The sequence below is a fragment of the Haemaphysalis longicornis genome, unplaced genomic scaffold (genome assembly GCF_048455015.1).
Source record: "Haemaphysalis longicornis isolate Haplotype H1 unplaced genomic scaffold, Haemaphysalis longicornis Haplotype H1 scaffold_3, whole genome shotgun sequence".
Taxonomy (NCBI): Eukaryota; Metazoa; Arthropoda; class Arachnida; order Ixodida; family Ixodidae; genus Haemaphysalis; species Haemaphysalis longicornis.
Window position 1 is genome coordinate 123,918,185 of NW_027526335.1, and position 22,637 is coordinate 123,940,821.

Sequence of the window (22,637 nt, forward strand, 5' to 3'; positions counted from 1 at the left end):
ACTCAGGATCCGTCCAGCACGCCAAGAAAAGCGTCGTCATCGGTTTAGTGATTCGCCGAAGCAGGGAAAGGTGTTGCTCGCGAGAGACAATTGGCGTCAGCCTCCTCTAGGTAGGACTTGTAAACGGCTTTGACGTGGAATTCTCGAAGCCGAAGGCTCCACCGAGCTAATCGTCCTGACAGGTCTTTTAAGCTGATCAACCAGCTGAGTGAGAGATGGTCACTGACTACTGTAAATCGACGGCCACACAGGTGTCATCGAAATTTAATTACTGCCCAAACGACGGCAAGGAACTTCTTTTCGGTGGCCGAGTAGTTTGCTTTCGAAGAGGACAACCTTCGGTAGGCGTACGCTATCACCTTTTCGGCGTGGTCTTGCCATTACACAAGTTGCGCCCTGAGTCCAACGTGACTGGCGTCGGTATAAAGCGTGGTGGTGGCGTTTTCGTCGATACGGGCCAAGACCGGAGGTGTTTGCAACCGTTCCCACAGCTCGTCGAACGCCCTCTCCTGCTTGTCATTCCAAAGGAACGCGAAATCATCTACGGTTGGTCACCGGAGCTGCAATGCAGGCAAAGTTCTGTATAAATCGTCGGTAATAGGAGCACAGCCCCGAAAAGCTCCTCACGGCTTTCTTGTTGGGCGGCATGGGAAACTGGTATAACGCTTCAGTCTTAGTGGGATCAGGTCGAACTCCGGCACTGCTAATCCCATGGCCGAAGAGCAGGAGCTCCTCGTACCCGAAATGACACTTTTCAGGCATTAGTGTAAGTCCGGCGGATCGTATTGCCTCGAGGACGGACGTTGTGGAAAACACGATCACGTAGTGCAGATACACCAAGCAAGTTTACCACTATAGGCCCGACAGCACTGTGTCCATCAGTCTTTGAAAAGTGGCTGGAGTGGAACACAACCCCAACGGCAACACGTTAAGTTCGTACAGTCCATCAGGCGTCACAAAAGCGGTTTTCTCCTGGTCCCGTTCATCGACCTCGATCTGCCAATACCCGCTTTTTAGGTCCCGAGACGAAAAATAGTGGGAGTGTCGTAGTCTGTCGAGGGAGTCATCAATGCGAGGCAACGGGTAACATCTGCTTTTATAACCTCGTTGAGTTTGTGGTAGTCCACACAAAACCCTAATGTCCCATCGTTTTTTTTTCACTAACACGACAGGCAACGACCACGGACTATTTGACAATGCGATGACGCCGTCTTGCAGCATTTGGTGTACTTATCACCCTATAGCATGGCGCTCCTTGGGGGCCACACGGTACGCGTTCTGACGGATGGGCCTCGTCTTTTCTTCGGTAATTATCCGGTGTTTTGTCAGATCCGTATGACGGAAACCTGCCGTGGACGAAAAGGAGTCCACATATTGTTCCAGTATGTATAGGAGCACTCGCTGTTTTTCGACGGCAGGTTGGTGCTGACGTATATTGCGAGTTTAGCGCTCGCTGTCGTGGTGGCACCAGTTTGGAGCACAAAACTGCCTTCTTTTTGTGTCGACTCCTTCGAAGAAGGCAGGGTAGTAAATTCACTATGAGCTAGCGTTCATTGGCGAAATTGGTGAGGAGTATAATGCTGCTGCTGCAGGACAGGTGCACGATGCCTCTCGCGATGGCAAAGCCGTGGTCGAGGAAGAGCGATGTATGCAGCTCAGCAACGCTATGGACGGTGCAAGGATCGTCGCACGCTACTGCGACAAACGCGCAGGACCATGGCAGCACACTTACATCGAAATCGGCAATACGCAGCGGCAGACGTCGGTGCTTGGTAGGCTGTACTGGAGGCCGGTTCATCAATAGGCTCCCCCTGCCCTCGCCGATGTCTACATCGGCGTCGTATTTATGCACGAAATCTATGTCCATTATTACGTCTTTGAGCACCGAGGCAGAACGAAGAAAGTGACAACAGACTCGCTGTTTCCTAGACGAATCCTCGCCGTGCCTCTCCCGAATGGTGTCATGAGGTGGCCCCCGGCGGACCGAAAGTCAGGCCAGTCCCACGGATTGTTTCCCTTGCGCAAGCGCTCGGAAAATTGCGGGCTCATGCGGTAAAAATCTTCTCCAGTGTCTAGCAACAGCTGTCGCTTTATATCCGTCGATGTTATCGCTGAACTCAGCACCAGTACCTTCGTCGCCGTTAAGGGTCTTTGTCTTTGTGTGCTTACACTGCGGCAATACCGTACGGGCGGTTTGTTCTCGTCGACTGGTCGCGGCACTTCAGTTGGTTGACTTCGGCGGCGATTGTATGTTTTCAGAGCTTCTGCAATCAGCAACCTTGCCTGCCGAGGTTGCTTCGTCGAGCTTCCCCGCCGAAGGCTGGAAAACTGGAAAACTGGAGAGGCACTACCGTTCGGCGGCAGGTGCAGTGCTGGAGAAGGTGAGCGGGATCTACGAGTAGACGACGTTGTGCTGCGTGCGGCAAGGTAGTCGGCGATTTGGGCCGGCCGCTGGGCAAGCCGCGGAGGAAGAGTAGCCAGAGTGGAGCCACGGAGTCCGATCTCGCGGTAGGGGCACCATCTGTAGACGTGGCCAGGCTCACCGCAGTGATAGCACAGGGGCTGCAAGGGGCTGTGCCCCACAAATCCGTTTTGCGAAACCGGGCCGGTGGGATTGTCGGCTGCGAAGTGGGCCACGAATGCACAGGCGGGGTGGGTGACAGCGTGGAAAAGTCGGAAGGTTTGGGGGCTGCTGACTCATTGTTGCTGCGCAGCTTGCGGGGCTCTCTTGCACGGGCGGGTCAGGAGGCGATAAGGCTTGGAGCAGCTCTTTGCACACAATTCTGGCCACGGATTGTGTCAGCTGTGGAGTCGTAATTCCAAGCTTGCCAAGCTCTTCGCGCAAGACCGGCTTGATCAGTGCTCGCAAAGAGCTGTCGTCGCTCGTCAGGCTGGCTGCGTTACCGGGAGCATTGGTGGACGTCCGAGAATACCGACGATATCGCTCCTGCACAGCCCTCTTGATAGCCGTTGCCTCCCTGACGAACACCTGCCCACTCGGTTGTGGGGTTCGGACAAGGCCGGCAGAAAGCTGCTCCTTGACGCCGTGCATAAGGTAGCAAAGTCTCCTCGCGTCCGGCAGAACCAACGCGGCGAAAACGTCGTGCCATGTTCTAGGTAAATGTGGTGAAAACTCTCGAAGGGTTTCTGGATTCTCGACTCCAGCAAACGCAGCTGCGTGGTCACTACGATCCGTGCCGGAAGAGGGCTTCTGCACCTCTAGACGGAAGTCGGTCCAGGTGGTGAATGTGGCGTCAGGGTTCCAAAGTTTGAGCTCATCGTCCCACTGATTACTAGTGCAAAACACTCGAACTAAGCAAACCATTCTTCCGCGTCTTCGAAGACATCCCCGTGGAATTTATTGGGTTCGTGAGGCTAGGGAATTGTCACCTAGGGTTTGGCCATAAAGGCCGCTTTGGAGGCCCGATGGGTCGGGACGCTGAAAAGGCCCGGTAAGTAAGAAAAGAGACAGAGCTGGCGACAACTGCTCCGATGGACCGGGGTGTCGCTGAGACACGGCCTATTTGGGCTGGTGCCGGACAGGGATTCAGGCACCAGAAAACGCGGCTCCTCCACCAGTGTTGCGTTTTACTAGACGGAGGTGTAGCCAGCAGGATGGCGATGTATGTGTTTATTAGGTGTAGTGCTGCACCGAATTGTGCAGGCAGCAAGGGTAATCTGACAGCGAGCCTCAGCGAAGGTGCTGAATCCGTATGGATCGCGACCACAAGACCCACACATGTAGGCCGTCGTTTTCGAACAACTTAGTGGTCGAGTTTCTTCTCTCCCTTCCACCTTTCCTCCTATTGCAACTTTTTCCCTCCTCCTGTACCCCGTATAGTAGCATGTCGGCGTTAACATGCCGGCAGACCTCTCTGCTTTCCTCTAAGAAAGAGCTTTCTCTCTCTTCTCTTCTCTCTGGGTGGGCGAGAAGCACGGCACGTATCCCTCACCGGGGATTGCACACTGCATGGCATGCACACACACGGAAAATCTGGGGATCGCGCCTTGACCGATATTCACGCGAGAATATATCCCGGAATTTGAGGAGTGCTGCAGTTTTCTTGCAGTACTATGTAAACGGTTGGATCTGGATAATTCTCTGGTTAAGAATAACTTGCTGGTGGGAGTAGCTGCGGCATTTTTATTGCAATACTGTCGGTGACCCGTTCATTGTGACTGGTTGTTAGGCCGAATGGATACCTTGAGCAGCGGTTACTTATAGTTGTCTCTGGAGAGGAGCTTCTGCAAAATGGACTGAACAAGACTGCGGATGTCACTCATCTGGCTGGCAAAGTTTACTTGGTCCTCTTTGCTTTCCGCTTGACGTGCAAACCGTTCGCGGTGAATGTCTGTGCGGACAATATGAAGCGCTAATTGGAGCGGGGATTCGTTGGTCGATCGAGATGTAGGGGTACCTCTTCTTCTCTGGGATCGGCTGGGCCGAGTTTGGGAGTTAGTTAATTGCTTATACGTTGCTGTTGGCATTGTTTTGCTCTGTAGCTGACGTTTAAGCTCTAGGCTTTCATTTTGGAGTTGATTTTCTTTCCAAAGCTGCAGTATATCCGCCCGGAGTGCAGCAAGTTGGTTGAGAATGGCTGCAGTGAAGTTACTTTTCAGACTTGGCATTTGTTGGGTGACTCATGATTGATATCGACTGATCCGTGTGAGAACCACGGGCCCTCTCTGCCTAGGTTACCCCTTTGGTGGCATACTTTTGTGGGTTATCCGGGGGCGCTGAGATCCTTATGGGGGATTTAGCGCAATGTGTCTGTATTTTTTACAGGCCACGCAGTATATCTGAGGGCCGCATTCTTCACTCTCCCTGTGTGGTTTGCCGCGTGTGTTGCACACAGCTTGCGCCGGACCGGAGAGGGCCATATAACCCACGTATGGCAATTGTAGCAAAGTAGTCGTTTAGCAAAGTAGTAGAAGGGTAGGTGTGTCAAACGTGACGACTACCTGGTTACTGCATCCCAAGCGACTGCATTCTACTGTTCTAGCCTGCTCACATCTTAGCCAGCGAAGGGTCTCCTCGTTAGATTAATTGGGTTCTGTGACTCCTGTGACTCCCCTAATCGTGTTTGGCTTCTAGCGAGAAAGATTGATCTCCACTGGAATGCTTTGCTTGGTACCTTGACGAACAAAGAAAACTGATACAACCTGAATGAGCCGAGAGGCATGCGTTTCGTCGTAAACGGTAATGTAAATGCAGTTGCCAGTCGTATCGTATTTGTGTGGGGCTAGTTCATCTAAATACGATTGTGGGGCACTTGCACCAATTATGTGTGCAAACGTGTGCTTAAGGATGTCATTCACGCTGTACTTAATGAGTGGCCTTAGCACGAGCTGGCATCGAGAGCGACTTCCTCTGTCAGAACGGGTCACTTGATCTTGATCAGGCATTGCAGGGAGGTTCCACTGTAACGTTGTTGAGGCAAGTAGAGGTTTCGATTGAGGGGGCCTGCATCTCCGGAAGAGAGGCCCAGAAGGCGTGGAGGTGTCTTCTTCTATAGTGGAGACTGTTGGAGACTGAGTGATCACTAGGACACGTATTGCGCAGAAGCGAAGATGACTGACTTGAAGGAGCGACGGTGCCACACGCGGTAGGCATTGCTGACAGTCGGTCCTCAAAACGACACGGTGTTGGCGTAGCCTTCCTTGGGCATTGCCGACGGCTGCAGAAGCCCGTGCAGCAGCGGCGCGGTCGGCGTCGCCGTTGCGCTGCCTAAGCTTAACCCCCGGTTTGGCCAATACTGCCCGCTTTGTCGAGTTAGATAGTACCCTATGACTGTTCATTGAGCAGGCGAGAGCCGAACACTTTACGAGTCCGTAGCACCAAAAAGAAGTTACCAAGTAATTAACTCACTTCAAGAAGCAATTCTTGCACAGCCGATGTGGAGATGCGGTATGGTTGAATCAGCCAGAGCGAGAGAAACAACTTTTATTTCGAACTCCGCTTTTTAGGTGGGGGAGTGGTGGTGGTCCAGAGGGCCGCCGCTATGTCGAGGGCCCGACCGGTGACCAGTTCTTGGGGGTCACGCTCAGAGCACTCCATATTCTGTTGCCCGAAGGTGGGGGAGGGTAGAGGGGCGTAGGGTTCGTGCGCACAATTCTAGAGGGAGGGATACTGCCACGGTGGGGAAGCTGCAGTGAAGTGCGGTACGTCCGCCTGACGGAGTGCTTTGCGTCAAAAGATAAAAAAAAAGAAAAGTACGCAAAAACGATGTAGTGGTAATGAAGTCGTTGGTTGTCTATAGGTTTTCGACTTCAAACACCATGAACAGCCGCAAGTGCAGGAGGAATTTCACTCTCTCACTCTCTCAACAGATTTAGAAGAACAAACGCAGAAGTTAGTCAATTAGGATGTTTTACTTGCAAAGACTTTGGGGAACATTGATCATGGATAAATGCGTCATCATGGATAAATGCGTCTATTGGTACGCATACATTGTGAGGTTTGGTTTCCAGTCGCTCTTATTGATTTTGACCAAGCCTCGTTGCAAAAGCCACCATGTGCGCTGTTTTTTTTTTCTGTGAATGTGTACACCCAGCAGGTGAAAATTTTATGGAGATGAGTGCGCTCTGTGCCACAGGTAGCTTTGCTTAACAAAAATTAGAAACTTATTTCTAGTTAGCCTGAATAGCACCAAAATCTAACCCAGCCATCCACTGAAAGTGACTCAGAGGGATGTCTGTGTTTCTAAAAAGCGAAATCTGACTCTAAGCGCGATATGACAAAAGCTGTTGGTTAAATTGTTCTTGTCTTTTGATTCCTAACCTTCATCGTACAGGCTCACGGATCGTCTGCCAGCATATTATGGGTTCCAGGTTTACGTCGGTAATAATGCAATGACTAAGATATCATCTGTCTTTGCAGCCAGTCCCGCTTTTCAATTGTGATGAGTGCTTCTATAACTTTTATTCCGTAAGCTTTCTTTTACGTTAATAACGTGAATACAACTAGGCAACTGAAGAGTGCTTAATGATGCAACGTTCCAAAACAACTAACGCTAAAGGTACGTATTGAAAACGGCGGGCAAAAGCTACGAACACCGAAAACAGCCCAGAAAGTTCACCGCGTACATTAACTTTGGAACCCTCTTCCCTAAGTCTCCCATTAGGGTGATGAGGCCGCATAACGAATGTACCGATTTCGATGCCTAAAGAAAGCTTGGCTGAGCTTTTGTTATTCGCCAGCTCTGCCAGCCCGAGCAGAAGTTTGAGCCGTTTCACTCTTAATAGGTGATTAATGTTATATGGTTTTGGTTCGGTGTAATAATAGAGAAGTCGATCTCAGCGGCGGGCCCGAGAACCTTCACCAGGACATCCGGTCTATACCTTAAAATTGTATGAATAAGAGCAATCATCAATGTATTTCCGATCATTCATTCGCCAACCTCCTTCCTCTTCTGAAAAAAGCCTGCCTAGTAACTGAGGCACCAGCCTTTAGACCTATTTCACATGTTAGGGCCAAGAAGCTGGTAGTGGCAGCGACACTGCAATGCGGGTTTCACTGATTGTGCACTTAAATAAATCATATAAATATCCACTAAATTTGCGGTTTTTCACAGTTGCACGAACAGTGCCAGTAACCGCTCATACACTCCGAGCATGATAGATTACGGAAGCAATGATGGAGGTCACTCCAGGAGCAGCTTAGGATCACCCAGATCCCGAATTTTTGGAAATTCATCACATACAGACCGAGCATGTGTTGCTGCTTTATTAGGAAAATTCATTTTTAGAGTCGTAGACCCATTTCAGAATACCTTCGGTTCCATATTGGCCGTTTTTAAGGGACACTGAAGTTAATTTGCCAAGCTTGTGTTTTTGCTTGCACTGCGTAGACTGCTTGAAGTAAACACTCTTTCATCGTTTGTGCCGTCGATAAGGTGATATTTATTTATACAGTATGAAAGAAGAAAAACTATCATGCGTGGTCCTCGGAGGCCGCGCTATCTAAAGCAAAGACGTCCATACGAACTACTGCAGTGATTGGACGTTATCCAAGAATTCCAACCAGTTTTGATTGTTATTTTGAGAAAGCACACCCTTTGCATCCGACATTATTGTGGGCTGGACACTCTCGAAATCGCAGTAATCGGCATACCGTGCTTGTGCCAGGTTGTCGGCTGTAAAATGCGCCAGATTTGCCGGCCACCTGGGCTCGCATTCGTAACTATCACTATCCGAGGGGTGCGCAGTGGATGTACGTTCTCCGGGTCAACAGAGGGGCTGAAATGCCATGCGCTTTTCCCCCACCTTTGTAGCTTGCCTGGATTGTCCCTGTGTCATAAGAGGCATGTTCGCACCAGGCCAAGGGTGGGCTGCTTGGAGACTGTGCCCACAAGCAGTTAGTGCTTCCGCAATACCACGCCAACAGGAACTCGCCAGTGCGTCAGTGCCAGTGTGCATGCGCTCTGTGAACTTGCTCGTGGAGCAATGAAGGTTACCGCGTCAAACGGTGAATTTAGCATGAAAAAGTTTACCAAAAACGAAAAAATCAGCTTCAGAGAAAGAACAAGGGCTATCAGTGATTCGAACTTGCGATTTGCAAAAAAAAAAAAAACGGAGTTGATGTTCCACACCACTCGACCATTTTTTCCCATTTATGCATGGAAATGTTAGGTAAATTCAGACGTGACGAGTGACACACAATATAAAAACTAAAAGACAGCGAAGAGTAAGCACATCAGTCTAACAAAGGTCGGCACAATTCCAGAACTCATGCAAGCAGACGCATGCACGCGAAAGATACAGCTCCGGCGGTGGAACACTGTCCGCGGCATAAACGCCTCGCTCCCACGCTGCCTGTTTTCGAAAAATGCACTTGATTTAGCCAAGTGGGTTTTGCATACTGGTCAATCATGCGGCACTTCCACAATCTCAACAATACTAGCAAAACAGAAATTCTGCCGAAATTCAGAGAATTATCTACTAATGAGTAGCATTCTTATGCCACCAGCCTTGAGTGTGGGTTTTTTGCAGCCACATCTTTGGTTTCTTATAAATCCTGTCCGACCAAATATCTTCACTTACGCTATTATAACGATTACTTTCGAGAAATATTCAATATTGTGGAAATGCCAGGCCTTATACATTTACATTTACCGTAATTTCTTAATTTTTTTTTCTTATTTCTTAGTTTTCTGAAACTTTGTTCGATCAATTATCCTAATTTACGCTATTATATCGATTACAGGTCGAACTTTCGCGAAATCTGCATTATTGTGGAAATGCTATGCGGTATACGTTTTGAAATCTTCTATAATTTCCGTATACAGTAGAATCTCGATAAACGGAAATCGCTCAAACGAAATTGCAGCTTAAACGAAACAGTTGATTGGAATTTGGTTGGTTTTGTATTCAGATAACGTAAAAAAAATTATCGATAATCGGAACTAAAATTTCCGCATCCCCGTGTAAACGGAACCAGAAATGGAACTTTTTGTGAAATCCACTGGCATGAGAATCAGCTTTTTACAGTTCCGGCTGTTTTGTTCTTGTTTTTTTTTTCTTCCTCCATGGTTTTTTAGCCTTGTTGGCCTCGTAAGCCTCGTCTCGTAAGTTGTTAGCAGTGTTAGCGAAACGAATGCAACATCGCAGTTCTTGTTCCAGTCGTTCGGTCTCGATTCTAGACGCCGAGGCTACAGGGCTCACCTCCTGTCGCCTCGTTCGTGCCATCGTTGTGCTACTCGTCCTTCATTACCACGTTGCCGTCTTCTAAATTCGGTGACTCGTAAGCACTCGCGAAGTTGAGGGCTCTATCTAGCCTCCGTGAAGATGCAGTTGCAAGGACTCAAACAAAAATATTTGACGCATTTTGTAGTGCACACAGACTCATTGCTGCCAAATCAACTTTGTGAATGCTGTGCCTACGCTTCTTGTAGTTTTTTTGCTTTCTGAAAACTATCAGCTACAGTCACTTTCTAGTGGTTAGAGTTGCATGAAATGCCCTTAGAAGTGTGTACGCACATACATTTGCACCTTACAACATCTCTCTTAGTAAACGGAACTCCTGCTAAACAGAACTAATTTTTCCGGTCCCTTGAAGTTCCGTTTATCGAGAGTCTACTGTATTTTTGTAATTTTCTAGTTATGGAAAATTTCGTTTCACCAGTTATCTCAATTTACGTTTTTCTAACGATTGCATTTGGAACTTTCGCGAAATCTACATTATTGAGGAAACGCAGGGCGTTAAACGGTTCGCCTTTTTCTGTAATAATTGCAAATTTTTCTCTTTTTTTAGTTTTTCAAAATTCCGCTGAACCAATTATCTCCATTTACGCTATTATAACGATTACAGGCAGCACTTTCGCAAAATCTGCATTATTGTGGAAATGCTATACGGTATACATATTGACATTTTCCGTATTTTTGTATTTTTGTTTATTTATAGTTTTTCATTTGCTAAAGCTAAAAAGCGAATGATGTACTGGGTGACGTCAACGTTCCGTTCTGGTGTCCGTTGCAAACCGTCGCAAAAAACACCGCGACGCGGCAAAGCACAAAACAATGGTCACTAGTCGCTGTTTGATTGAACAAGCAGCCATTGTATGACCAAGGGGTCGAGATCCCTTTTCGGGCAGTCATGTTTCAACTTGCAGCGTTTGCGAATGAAGCATACAGAAAAACGTTTTGGTATTTGGCAGCCGGAACGTACGCTTGAACGGCATAAAACACGCTTCTTACGGTACCGCAATTAGTGCTGGCGATAAACAGGCACGGGCAACTGAATTTAAAATACAGTGCTCCACATAGCCTTATTTGAAAGGCTAAACAGATGCTACAAAGGAAACCGCGCAGTACAGAAATGAAAATTATCCACAACATCCTTTTGAAACCCCATGGCGGCTTTTTGTTAGCGCTGTCAGCATGGAAATACAGAGTATATATTGTGCAGCCTGGTAACAATTTTATTCAGTTTTAGCATTTTCAGCCGCTTAGATAGCTATTTCTTGATAACGCTCGTGCAGGAAGTGTTTCCCAAATTCCCACAAAAATCTGATCTCTAGCCACTAATACTAGAAGCAAAAGCAATCGCACGAGTGTGGTCATGCTGCAGTCCGCTGTTCCTTGTCACCAGTGCAAAACGTGCTTCCCGCTTTATGGTATTACGCTGTAAATAAAAGTGTCGGTCGATTTTATTTCGCTAGTAGCTATATTAGCTTCGCTGACTCTTCTCCCATCTTTATTTGGCCGTTGATTTTTGTCCTAACGTAAAACTCATCGAAGCGCTGCATGTGCACTTGTGTAGCTATTGGACTTAGTCTCTGATGCAGTCGACAATCTTACCAATAAATGGCAAATTTTTTCATGCACAAATCGTGTCATGGCTTAGTTTCAACTAAGCGAATGAATTTCGACGACCCGCCAGTGGCACGGCCGACTAAATGCTCAGCCGTCTGATTCTGTCGCAGAATCGGCGAACCCTCTCGTGCAAACGTCATACGAAACGTCATTGGAAATCAACAAGGAGGATACCGAGGAGGGCAACAGTTTGGAATTGATCTTTCTGTTTAAAAAAAAGTCCTGTAAAAGCAGCGGGAGTGGTCGAAACATGGCCTAGCGACTCCATTATACAAGTTGCACTAGTAATCCAGCAGTGTTTACAAATCCGTTGAGAGACCCTTTAACAGGAGCAGGGCACGGGCTTACTAAGGACTATACTAGCGGTGGCGATAAAAGAGAAAAAGCTCACAACAGCGTTTCTTCGGTTTGCGCGGAAGCCCAGGTGACCTTTGAAGGGCATCATAAGGCATGAGGCGCACTTTCGGTTCGTAAATACCTCTTTTATTTTCTTTAAGTCTGACATAGCCTAACAACACCGACCGATTCCATCTACCCCACACTACTGGACATACTCGCCCCCACGACAACATATTTCGGGGACACTACAGAATGTCTTTGCTGCCGTGCCCGGTCAGAGTTAAAACAAAGGTGAGATAGAGGTGTCGGCAAAAGGCAGGACCGCCGAGGTGATCCCCGCACCTTAAATAGTTTGAAGTGTTCAATTTCAACTGTTCAAACGCTAGAATGGCCACAACATCAATGTAAAACCGGCGCCACGAGGCATTGGGAAACGGAGGCGTTGTGCTGTAAAAACACCCGCTAATGCATTGGCCGCTCGGACAGTGTCTTTCTAGTGGCGCGTCGTCCTTGCATAGTCATCCTTATAGTAACAGTATTAAGCCCCGTACCAGGGATGACGAAGAGAATGACGTCGAGTGGTACTCACTCCGAACGTGCAGCGTGGTGGTCCGGCGGACAACCTGGGAGTCCGGTCCGTGCACCGTGCACGTGTATCTTCCCTCGTCATGCTCGCGGTCGGTGGCCTGGATCTGGAGCGTACCGTTGGAGTAGGTTGACTGACGCTGGTTGAGCGGAAGCCTTCGTCCATCTATTGGAAAAAGTGATAGAAAGCAAACGAAATACTTACATAAATTTTTCTTTACACTACGGCGTTAAGTTGATGGGTGCATTTTGGCACGGGCGGCGTTTTTCTCCAGTCGCCACCAGTGTAAGGTTAGAAGCCGATCATTACACGCCTTTCTTGGCCACTCGCACAAGGCCTACTACATTCATGCACGTAATAAACAAATAAATAAATAAATATAAAATAAATAAATAAATAAATAAATAAATATTAAAATAAATAAATAAATAAATAAATAAATAAAATTAAAAATAAATAAATTTTAACCAGGGACGCTGCTGTAGGAAAAAGATTCGCCCCAACCAAGCTCCGTTCTCCCGAGAACAGTCAACACCACAAAGAGTTACCGTGAGCAGCATTACTCTCTCTATCTTTCCACCCCATCCACTGACCTTTCTCCCAGTAGACGTGTCCGAAGGGGTATCCTCCGAACGGGCATTGCACCGTAAACGTGCTCCCAGCCAGAGCAGACAGGTTGGTCATGGCACGGATGAACACCGATCCGTAGACGTTGACGCGCGCCGTGCGATCCGCGACGCCCGCGTAGTTGGAGGCCCGGCACGAGTAAGAGCCGCTGTCCTGCGCCTCCACTGATGAGATGGTAAGCGTGCTGGACACCTCGGCCGCACCGCTGCCTCGGGAACCGCTGTCCGAACCCACGGTGCGCACGTGAACCCGGCCGTGCCGAGAGTCCATGGGCCGCGCACCGTCCAGCGACCAGGCGATGCGCGGAGGCGGGTCCCCGGTTGCGACGCAGCGCAGGGACACGGGTTTACCCGGTCGCACGGTGACCTCTTCAAATGCCGACTTCAGCTTGGGGGCTTGGTCTGAATGAGATGAAAGGAAGGAGTGTACGAATATTTAGTGCCCTTCTCCTCTGTGAAATAGGACCAGTGAAGTGGGGAACAGTCCAACATGCATGAAACAAAGCACATTTTTGGTAATTTGTGATTAAGCATACTTCCCAGCTGCTTAACACAGTGGAAAATTGGACGGACTAGAGTTTAATGCTAGTAGACAACATTGGGCTGTCCGGTTCTCCTCCGCGTTTAAGCATCTTTCTGTCTGTGTAAAACACCAACCAGAACCGCATGACCCGTCAGGTAGCGTCGGGTTCGGGAGACATCCGAGTTGAAGTCTCCCACCAGCACAACAGCCGCCTTAGCGTTTGAAGCTCGGCTGCGCGTGCACTCCCCCTTAACCCCTTTCGTGCATACATAAAGTGGCGTCTGGAGATATTCGCATGCTTTAACAGGAAAACACCGGCCAAAACCTAGCTCCGGAATCTATTCCTTGGGCTCATGTGTGGGCGGGAAAAACACCGGCCTACACTTCAGTCCAGGAGCACTTCAAGAAGGCAACAAAAAAATGCTTCCTCAGGAGACGAAAACTTTCCGCTCAACGCAATTTTGCTGACGGATACGGTATTTAGAAACCGAGAACTTAACTCTGATGTAAAAAACGAGGAAGAAAGCTCATGGGAAAATGTTTAATTAGCGCCTGAACGCTTCATTTGTAGTTGTATTTTGCGTTGCACCTTTATTTAGCTTAGCTTTAGCGTTGAACGTGATAAGGTACTGGAACTAATGCCTTACAAAACCCTATATTCATTTTGGGTCTTACGTTAGGGTAATGGTTGAACTATGAAACTTATCACGGTCTGAGGTAAAGAAGGCACTGCACAAAGTGTTTGCAATACATCAGCTTCGCTTGAATACAACTTTTAGGGGCGAAGCTCCTCTTGCTCGGGCCCTGCCCCGTCCCTCGTAGCGCCGTGTACATACCGCTGATGATGATTGTGGCAGGATGCCTCTAGCGATTGGCCAATCAAACATTGGACGAAGAGGTCGAAAGGTTCAACGCGTTCGTTGCTACCCAACAAGGAGGAGAGGAAGAAGAAGAGGTTGTCGTTCCTCGTCTGCGAGCTCAAGACACGTACCGGGGGTACGCGACACAAGACGCTCTGCAGAAGGCGACGACCACGGTGGCTAAAATGCCACACACCCAATTTGCCAACATACCCATGGAGATTCTCATCGTCCCAAACAAGCCCTACATGATCACCACAAACATCGACGTCATCGACGGGTTTGTCAGCAGAGCGGTTGGAAGTCTCGAGCTTTGCGAGCGAGGAGTGGTGGTCTTGACGCGGCGGCTCCCGGTTTCGATTCCACGACTCTCTGGCCGCGACGGGAGGTACGTGGCGCTCTTCCCACTGCGCTACAAACCGAGACGCGAGCATGGCTACCAATGCGCCTTATGTACTTCACTCATTCAAATGGTGCGCGCCGTCAAGAAGACCTATAACAACGTGTCGAGTGCCATTGACGCCCGGCGCCCGGTTTCGATCCCACGACTCTCTGGCCGCGACGGGAGGTACGTGGCGGTCTTCCCACTGCGCTACAAACCGAGACGCGAGCCTGGCTACGAACGCGCCTTATGTCCTTCACTCATTCAGTTGGTGCGCGCCGTCAAGAAGACCTATAACAACGTGTCGAGTCTTTAAATGATGTGTGGGCGAATGTTGGATCCACGGTTTTACCGATAAGCATTTTAGCTTCGCCCGTCTCATTATCATTCACTTTGTGGAAATGGCGGGATTTTTGTCAATGGGTTTACCGCCCCAGGGTTAAAGCTGCGGCAATCAAGTCTAACGGTTCTTCACAAAACTTAACACGTAGGAGGTAGGGCACATTATGCTCATTTACGAAATTTGGGAAGAACGCGGCAGCCTAAACTACAATCACAGGAGCAACGACTTTACGATCCTAATAAAATTTCGATCGTTCGGGTTGACGGCCCCCCGTCCACGGGAAAGATAGAAAGAGAGTGGAAAGAACGGTGATCCTATTTCCAGGAAAAGGCTGTTAGAGAACTGAGCTTTAAAAACGATTTTAGTAAGTCACTGTACACGTGGACTCCATATTCCTTTTTAAACCATTACTTATTTATCATTTCTCGATTTGATTTAAACATTACTGGAGCAACCGTCATCCTATCTTTGCCCCGACAGCAGCAGACACAATTTGTCCGACCACTGTAAAGAAAATTGGCCACCCGAACGATCAAATTTGTTTTAAAATATTAAAGCACTTCTCCAGTAACTTCAGTCGGGCATCCTCCCAAAATCAGAAGTAAAAGAACATTTCAAAATCCGAGCTGCAAAGCATGTGTGGGCTTCTTCAATAACGGTTAACATATTTCCATAAATTGAGTGAACTTTTGCGTTATATATGTGAAAATGCCTAGTTTTGCTATGGACCCTGCAACAAACCTGTTTCCAGGAAATCTAGCAAAGTGCCTTTATTGTGTTCAGCTGATGAGTTAGCGTTGTCGCTGATATGTTTTTCACGGGAACCAGAAAATACAACGTATTATACGACTTATCGTATTATCTATAGAGGTTATGAAAAGGAGAAAAAATTCATTCTCCTTCAGCAACTCACTTTTATTGAGAAACATTGTAGTAGCTGGTCAATTTGTGCAGCACTTTTTTTTCTTTTGAACATCCAGCCACAAATTCTTCAAATTATTCTAAAACGTCAAAAAAGAAGCTGCCGGTATTTTTTCCTTCCCCGGGCACTGTTTTGTGGAACAATCCATGCCGTACCGTAATCGGTCAAGCCAGCCGCCGGACCCTTGAAAGTCTTTAATGTCCGAGAAGAACGCGATGCTGTCATTTTTTTCGCGTAGGACTGACCATTCTGCACTCACTCCTGCCGCTCTAACTTCCTTGAACCTTGTGAGCAGCACGTCCTCTATTTGCCGAAGCTTCGCACCTCGCGTTTTCTTACACCGGGTACAAAAACGTGCGGCTTCTTGCAACTTGGACGGAAAATAGTGTTGAGCTTTGACATCGGCAAACAGAGTTCCCGTTCCAAGTCCACGTGCTTCCTCTTCTGGTTCTATTCGAACTTGTGTACACTTTCCAGTGTTTATTTTAAAGTGAGCGCATTGCGTTTCCTCGACATTGTCACAAGCCCGTAAGCATCATGGCGCATAGCAACAAAGCAGCAAGAGGACAGCAAAATTATCCTGAGAAGAACAGCTGCAGTACCGAACACAAAAACAAGGCATTAAGAGAACAAAGAAAGCGTGGGAAGCACGGAGCTTTGAGAGAAGTCGCGAAGCAAATTCGCTGCTACCTGCTAAGAGCATTGCGATCTTCCCTTGATTTATGATTCGTTTCGCTACTTGGCGCGGTTCATCTAACGTATCATAATCATTTGACGGAGTGGCCACACCTGGCCGCGATGGATTCGCCGCAAGTCCTGCGCTGCCGCGGCTTCAGGGTTTCCGCAACGTGCAGATCGTGGCTTGTTGGAATGCGGTTTGAGTTAGTATAGGGAAGAATAAACGTAACATTTCTATACAGTCGGTCAAGATGCACTTTCGCAGTCGTGTAATCTGATTTTGAAAAAACTGTGATCGTATTAAATGCGCGAAAATGATTATTTCTGAGGGGCGTCAGCGGGGAATGAAAAAAAAAAATTATTAAGCCAAAAAACGTATTCTGCCTAATCCTATCAACGACATTCCACTATACCCTGACATCGGCGCAGCACAGTATACATAGAAGAAAAGAAGGCCCTTTTAATAGATAAGCACATATTTGTCAGCGAAATGGAAAGGCTTTTTATTTCATACTTGTTTCTACGAGCATCTCAGCGTCGGTGCATCTACATGTCCCGTTTTAAAGGCCTTTCCAAACGAACACCGAGAATTGTCGTCGACGAGGCAAAATACGGACATTGGTTTATTAATAGACTTACATAATCAAATAAACACGCATGCCAGCTGCGTTGGCTGCAGAACGAAGAGAATCATACTGGAAAAGGCGTATAAATAACATACCAATATCACGTGTCGCTTACATCTGTATATGGAGGTACATCTCTGCACCTTCTGCCTCTTACACTTCTGGGGGATAGCGTATCTGGAATTTTTTACGGGCAAAGACACTTAGGGGCTCGGGCTGTCGGCGTCTCCTGTCATCGTCGTGCCATGTAGTCACGGTACTAAAACATCGGGACACTCGTTTTCCCATTCCTCGCGCTACTAGGACGTAACGCTTACAAAAGTGCATAATGGGTAACAGCAGTTCCAAATATTCCAACATAATTTAAAGATGTACGGAACCGTCCCTGTCCGCTTCATCAATCGTCAAGCACAATTAGAAGCTATTTGTTTTATTTTTTTTATTTATATACCTTAAAAGCCCAGAGGGCATTACATAAGGGGGGATACAAAAACCGGGTACAACATTGTCAACTATACATTTGGTGAGGGAACTGGGACAAAGTGGTGAGTCAAAACAGCATGTAACAAACTTGAAAAGAAGTGAGCGCATTGTCTACACGCGTAATACACGAAAAGAATCGCTACATATCTTCACCGGATTCTAAATAAGACAATAAAGCAGATTTGAAACGCGATGGATCAGTGAGGGAGACTATGGCTGAAGGTAGGGAATTCCATTCGTTTATACACAAAGAAAGGGGTGACAACTGGTATTTGTTAGTGCGCGAAAATATTGGTTTAATCTTATGCACATGGTCGATTCGAGCAGATACGTAAGGAGCAGGGTGAATGAAACTTCGGGAAAACGTTGTGTCACTATTATACAAAGAGTGAAAAAAGGAAAGGTGAGACAACTTTCTGCGCATGGCAAGAGAAAGAAGGTTCAAATTATGCTTTAGTAATGAGACGCTTTCATAACTAGAGTAACAAGAACAGATGAACCTGGCTGCTTTATTTTGTACTGATTCCAGCATGTCAGTCAATATTGCCGTATGAGGGTGCCAGATAGTTGACGCGTACTCCAACGAAGGCCTGATCAAAGCTTTATATGCCTGAAGCTTAGTGTCTGCGTTTGCGCACTTAAGACGACGCTTCAGGAGACCGAGTTTTTTAAAGGATTTATTAGTAATGTACTCAAGATGAGTGTTCCATGTTAAATCATTGCTTAGAAAAATGCCAAGATATTTTATTGATGACGCCGTCTCAACTATGCTGTCATTAATTGCATATGTGGGAGGAGGGTTGGCTGTACCGGAAGAAAATCTGATGTGTTTGGTTTTTCCAATGTTAATTTCCATTTGCCACAATCGGCACCACTCCGCGAGTTTCATTAAGTCTGACTGTAGGATAGAAACGTCGGTTGGTACGGTTATTTCCCTATATACGACACAGTCGTCCGCGAATAGACGTATTGAAGAGGCAATGTTAGATCCGATGTCGTTAATATAAACCAAGAATAATAAAAGGCCAAGTACAGATCCCTGATTTGATCGGGCTTTTTCTGGAAATTATATTGTTTAATTTTACTGATTGGTGTCAGTTGCGTAGGAACTCGGAAGACGGGTTATGATGGGTGCAACACTCCAAAACCAATCGGCTCTCGACGCCTAGGCCTCATCGGATCACCTGGTCGGTCTAAGCAAGAAAAGGCATACATGACTGGCGCCGAGGCATCGTGCGTTAACGAAGTCACCAATAACACCATTCAATGGTGTATCGTGCCTTATTAATAAGGTGTAACACTTTATTGCGTGCTGTTGGGAGTTGTAGGTTAGAGGTCAAGGCGCACTTAAGGCAGCTTGGCTGAGCATGCCTATCAGTACGGTCGTAGACAAGACCACTTAGTAGAACAGATACATGTGTGAACTGTTGTGGTTTTTATGTTGACACCCACGCGTGAACTATGGTGTCCGAACCTCGTGCCACGGATATTATTGTAAAAAACCTTCGGTGCGGTGGACCTAGTTTTTTTGTGATCTTGTGTGATGTTCACTTCCTTTTCTCTGTGGCACATTGCGTATATCCTGCGCCCTGTCGACCCGTGTAGTAGCTAACTACACCGGGTCCTAGCTGTAACTAGTTTTTAGTAAATTCCCTTTGGAAGACGAGCCTCTAGGACGAAGCGCGGGCATCGCACTGCGCTAGCGTTGACCCCTGCCACTCCCCCAAACGAGGGTGGATGGGGCATGCAAATCGCCTAATTAAGTCCGGTTCAACGCAAGAGGGGGTGTGGTGCGCCACAGCCTCCGCATGCGCGCGATTGCTCCTCCAACTGGCGCTTCTCCGGCGCCCAATCAGGGCCAGCTGGGAGGCAAGAAAAAGACACGATCTTTGAAAACACCTACACACTGCATACTTCGCCCTTCCTCAGGTTTCACGTTAGTGGAGATGTCCCGGGATTTTTTTATGAGGGTATTGTTTGTTATTTTGTTGTTCTCTTTGTTGTTATTGTTGTTGGTTGCTGCTTAACACATCTATTTACAATATTTTTTTCTGATGTGCTTACTGTCAGATTGAAAATTCATATTTTAAACCATATCACAAATCCGTAATGGTTTACTTCCACCCGTTTTAGGGCCCATACCAGAGCATATCTCCCATATTTAGCGTTTCGCCGCTCTCCATAACTTCGTTAATTTGCCGTAAAAACACGACGAGAAAACGCTTTTGGCAAAGTAATGCGCTACATATTAGTTAGTTATTACCAATTTTTGAACAAATAGTAAAGAAGCAGCACTGTAAATTTTTTTTAAAACCTAAATCGTATTTCGTGCCATTTCTCTTCACTCAAGCTGTGGGAGGGCTTGCTTCTAGGAAAGGAGGGGGGGGGGGGAGGGTTCAGAAAGTGTTTGTAGAATGTCATATACTTTACGCTAATCAAATAGTATGTCCTAAAAGATCCAAAGAATGTTTATGCGTGAGCTTTAGGTGGAAGTGAGAAGCGAGGGACCTGCGTGAGATGAAGTCGCGGTTGAGTTAACCGTTCACGTATAAGTGCTTTCTTCAATGCATTGTGCCTCCTTTTCGGTATCTGTGTATACTTGAGTGGAAATTACTTTAAAATTTCTAGAAAATTCATTGGTTGGTTCAGCTTGTAAGAGGTAATGTTTTTTTCTCGGCATTCTAAGCTGTTGGCATATGCAGATAGACAAAACCGGTATGCTTATATAACGGATAGCCCAGAAGTGTCTTCGGTCGCCAGTTCTGACGTCCGTATTAAGCACTCGCAGCCTGTCTGACGTGCAGCAGTGCTCAGCCCTTCACTATTTTTTTCGTTCCTGTTCACGCCTCTGGTATTTCAGCGACCCGCCTTCGTGATTACGGTCGTAGGCGGACCATACTCTCCTCTAAGTGCCTCTGCCCGCTTCCCCCATGCGAGCCGAACCATTCTCCTTCCGTTTTCATTACGGCCCCGCTCACGAGGCCCTAATCTCTGACTCTACCACACTGCTTCTATGAGAAAGCCTAAAAAATTTCCATTTCGCCCTTTCGTTTTGCAAGCACGGGATCGGTTACACACCGTTGTCAATACTGATGTCTCTTACTCTCCCGAGGAACAAATGCGATGTAGAGCAGGTGCTCATTATATAGTATCACCACCACCAGGCTTTGTTTTACATGCCGATGGCGCTCGCCTTCGATTGTTCCCGGCAGGCTTACCCCGGCGTACTCTCCGTCTCCACCTCTCACCACGGAATTTCCATATATCCCGGGACGCGGGCAGCGGCAGATGGTTGCGATAGTGCTCGGGCAATGTATGCGTAGAAGCACACACACACCCGATGCATGTATGAACCGGCGCTACTTACCGGTCGCTTCTGCTTCTTGCTTCTTTCCTTGACGCGGGGACTCGAGTTCTTAATCACTGGCTCCCTAGAGAAATCCTTCGGCAAAAATATTCCCATCTTAGGGCGGACTCAATAGATACATTTGTCGCGAAGTACGCCAAAGGGTTAGAAGGAATCTACTAAAAAAAAAACAGCGAACAACTGCGAGGCAGTCAAGGGTTGACATACGCTCAAAGCTTAGGGCAGCACCAACGCCACAGAGCACTGTAAGAGGGGACAAAAGGAGGCCTTTCCCAATGCACCGGTCCTTCATTGGTGTTTGAGCCTTGGTGTTGAATTGAAGGTGCAAATGTGGTGATGCCACTTTGGATAGCCTACGGCGGCTGTGAATTTGGCTAGTCGCAAATTGAGAAATTACGGGAAAAAGTCGGTATGACGTATGAGTGTAAAATACGTAGGTTGAGAATGGTATAACGAGTGTAGTTTGGGTTCTTGGGAATTCAGACTGAGCTTAGTGAGGACTTAAAAGAAGACAGTATACTAAGTGCACATCTTGTAAAGAAGCAGTACGTGGCTCCTGTGTCCCTATGGTCGCTATACTGTAGTATTCATCTACCACAGATGCTTAGTTGCTGCGGCAAGGTGTGTAAACGAATGCTTGTTTAATAGCATTCGAGACAAAAAATGTATCTGGAGCAGCATTTGTAGCAAAAAGAATGAATTCGAATTCCAATAGCTTTGTCCACACAATTCCATTTAGCCTTAATAAACAGCTTTCTAAATACTGTCTATGTTATGATTTTTGCTCCCTCAGCTTTTCCCGAATTCGTTGCAGAGTGTACTTACACGCTAGCAATAACTGTAGACCGTGTTAATTTACATAAGCGCATATACCACGTCACTTTTTAAAGCGAAGTTTTTGCCTCTACCACCAAGGGTTCAGTAGCGACCATTGGTGGCACCAGAAAACTCCCGCAAACAAACAAAAGAGGCTAATCACCCCGCCGGCACCTGCAGAAACGGAGAAGTGAGACCGTCTAACATTCCATTTGAGCGTACTTTTATTTTTTTATAAAAAAGGAGTTTCCTCTGATCCGCTTCACTTATACAACTCAACCAACCACCGTTCATGAATTATGCGCTTATTTAACTTTAGCAAAGAATATCTCTTTCAAGTAATAAGTGCTGTGGTTAAGTGCTTTTAATTCTATCTGGTTTCACTCTCTGTAAATCTACGTGTAGGAATTCGAGATACACGTCATGAGTAATCGTTGTGGGTGTCGCGCACAGCTTCGCTTTCCAACTACTTTCGCACAGTGGATTGGCCCGCATTTTTTTATCAATGTAATTTTTGTGAGTTTTGGTGCCGGGTACATTTTTGAGTTGTGTACTTAACGTTGCGCAGGTCACTTTTTAGGGGCTTTGTTTTAACATCTTCGCTGTTCAGCGTAGCTAACGAAACATTGAAAACTTGGAAGACTATAACTACCTTGTTAAGATGGCCAGGGCTGATCCCAAACACGAGAAAGAAATGCGGCGCAGAATGGGAATGGAATGGGATGTACTGGGAAAGCACTCACAAATAAGGAAAAGTGAGCTACCTCTATTCC

At 47.1% G+C, this 22,637-nt stretch overlaps 1 protein-coding gene across 1 annotated transcript in view; it reads right to left on the bottom strand.

The window, feature by feature from the left end:
* LOC144175068 (cell adhesion molecule Dscam1-like) overlaps nucleotides 1-22,637 on the bottom strand; it is a 322,844-nt gene that overhangs the window by 88,360 nt on the left and 211,847 nt on the right. The window contains exons 8-9 of the mRNA XM_077704109.1: nucleotides 12,832-13,266; nucleotides 12,242-12,403 (exon numbers count right to left, since the gene is read on the bottom strand). Coding sequence (XP_077560235.1) covers nucleotides 12,242-12,403; nucleotides 12,832-13,266 — 597 coding nt within the window. The remainder of the gene's footprint in view (nucleotides 1-12,241; nucleotides 12,404-12,831; nucleotides 13,267-22,637) is intronic.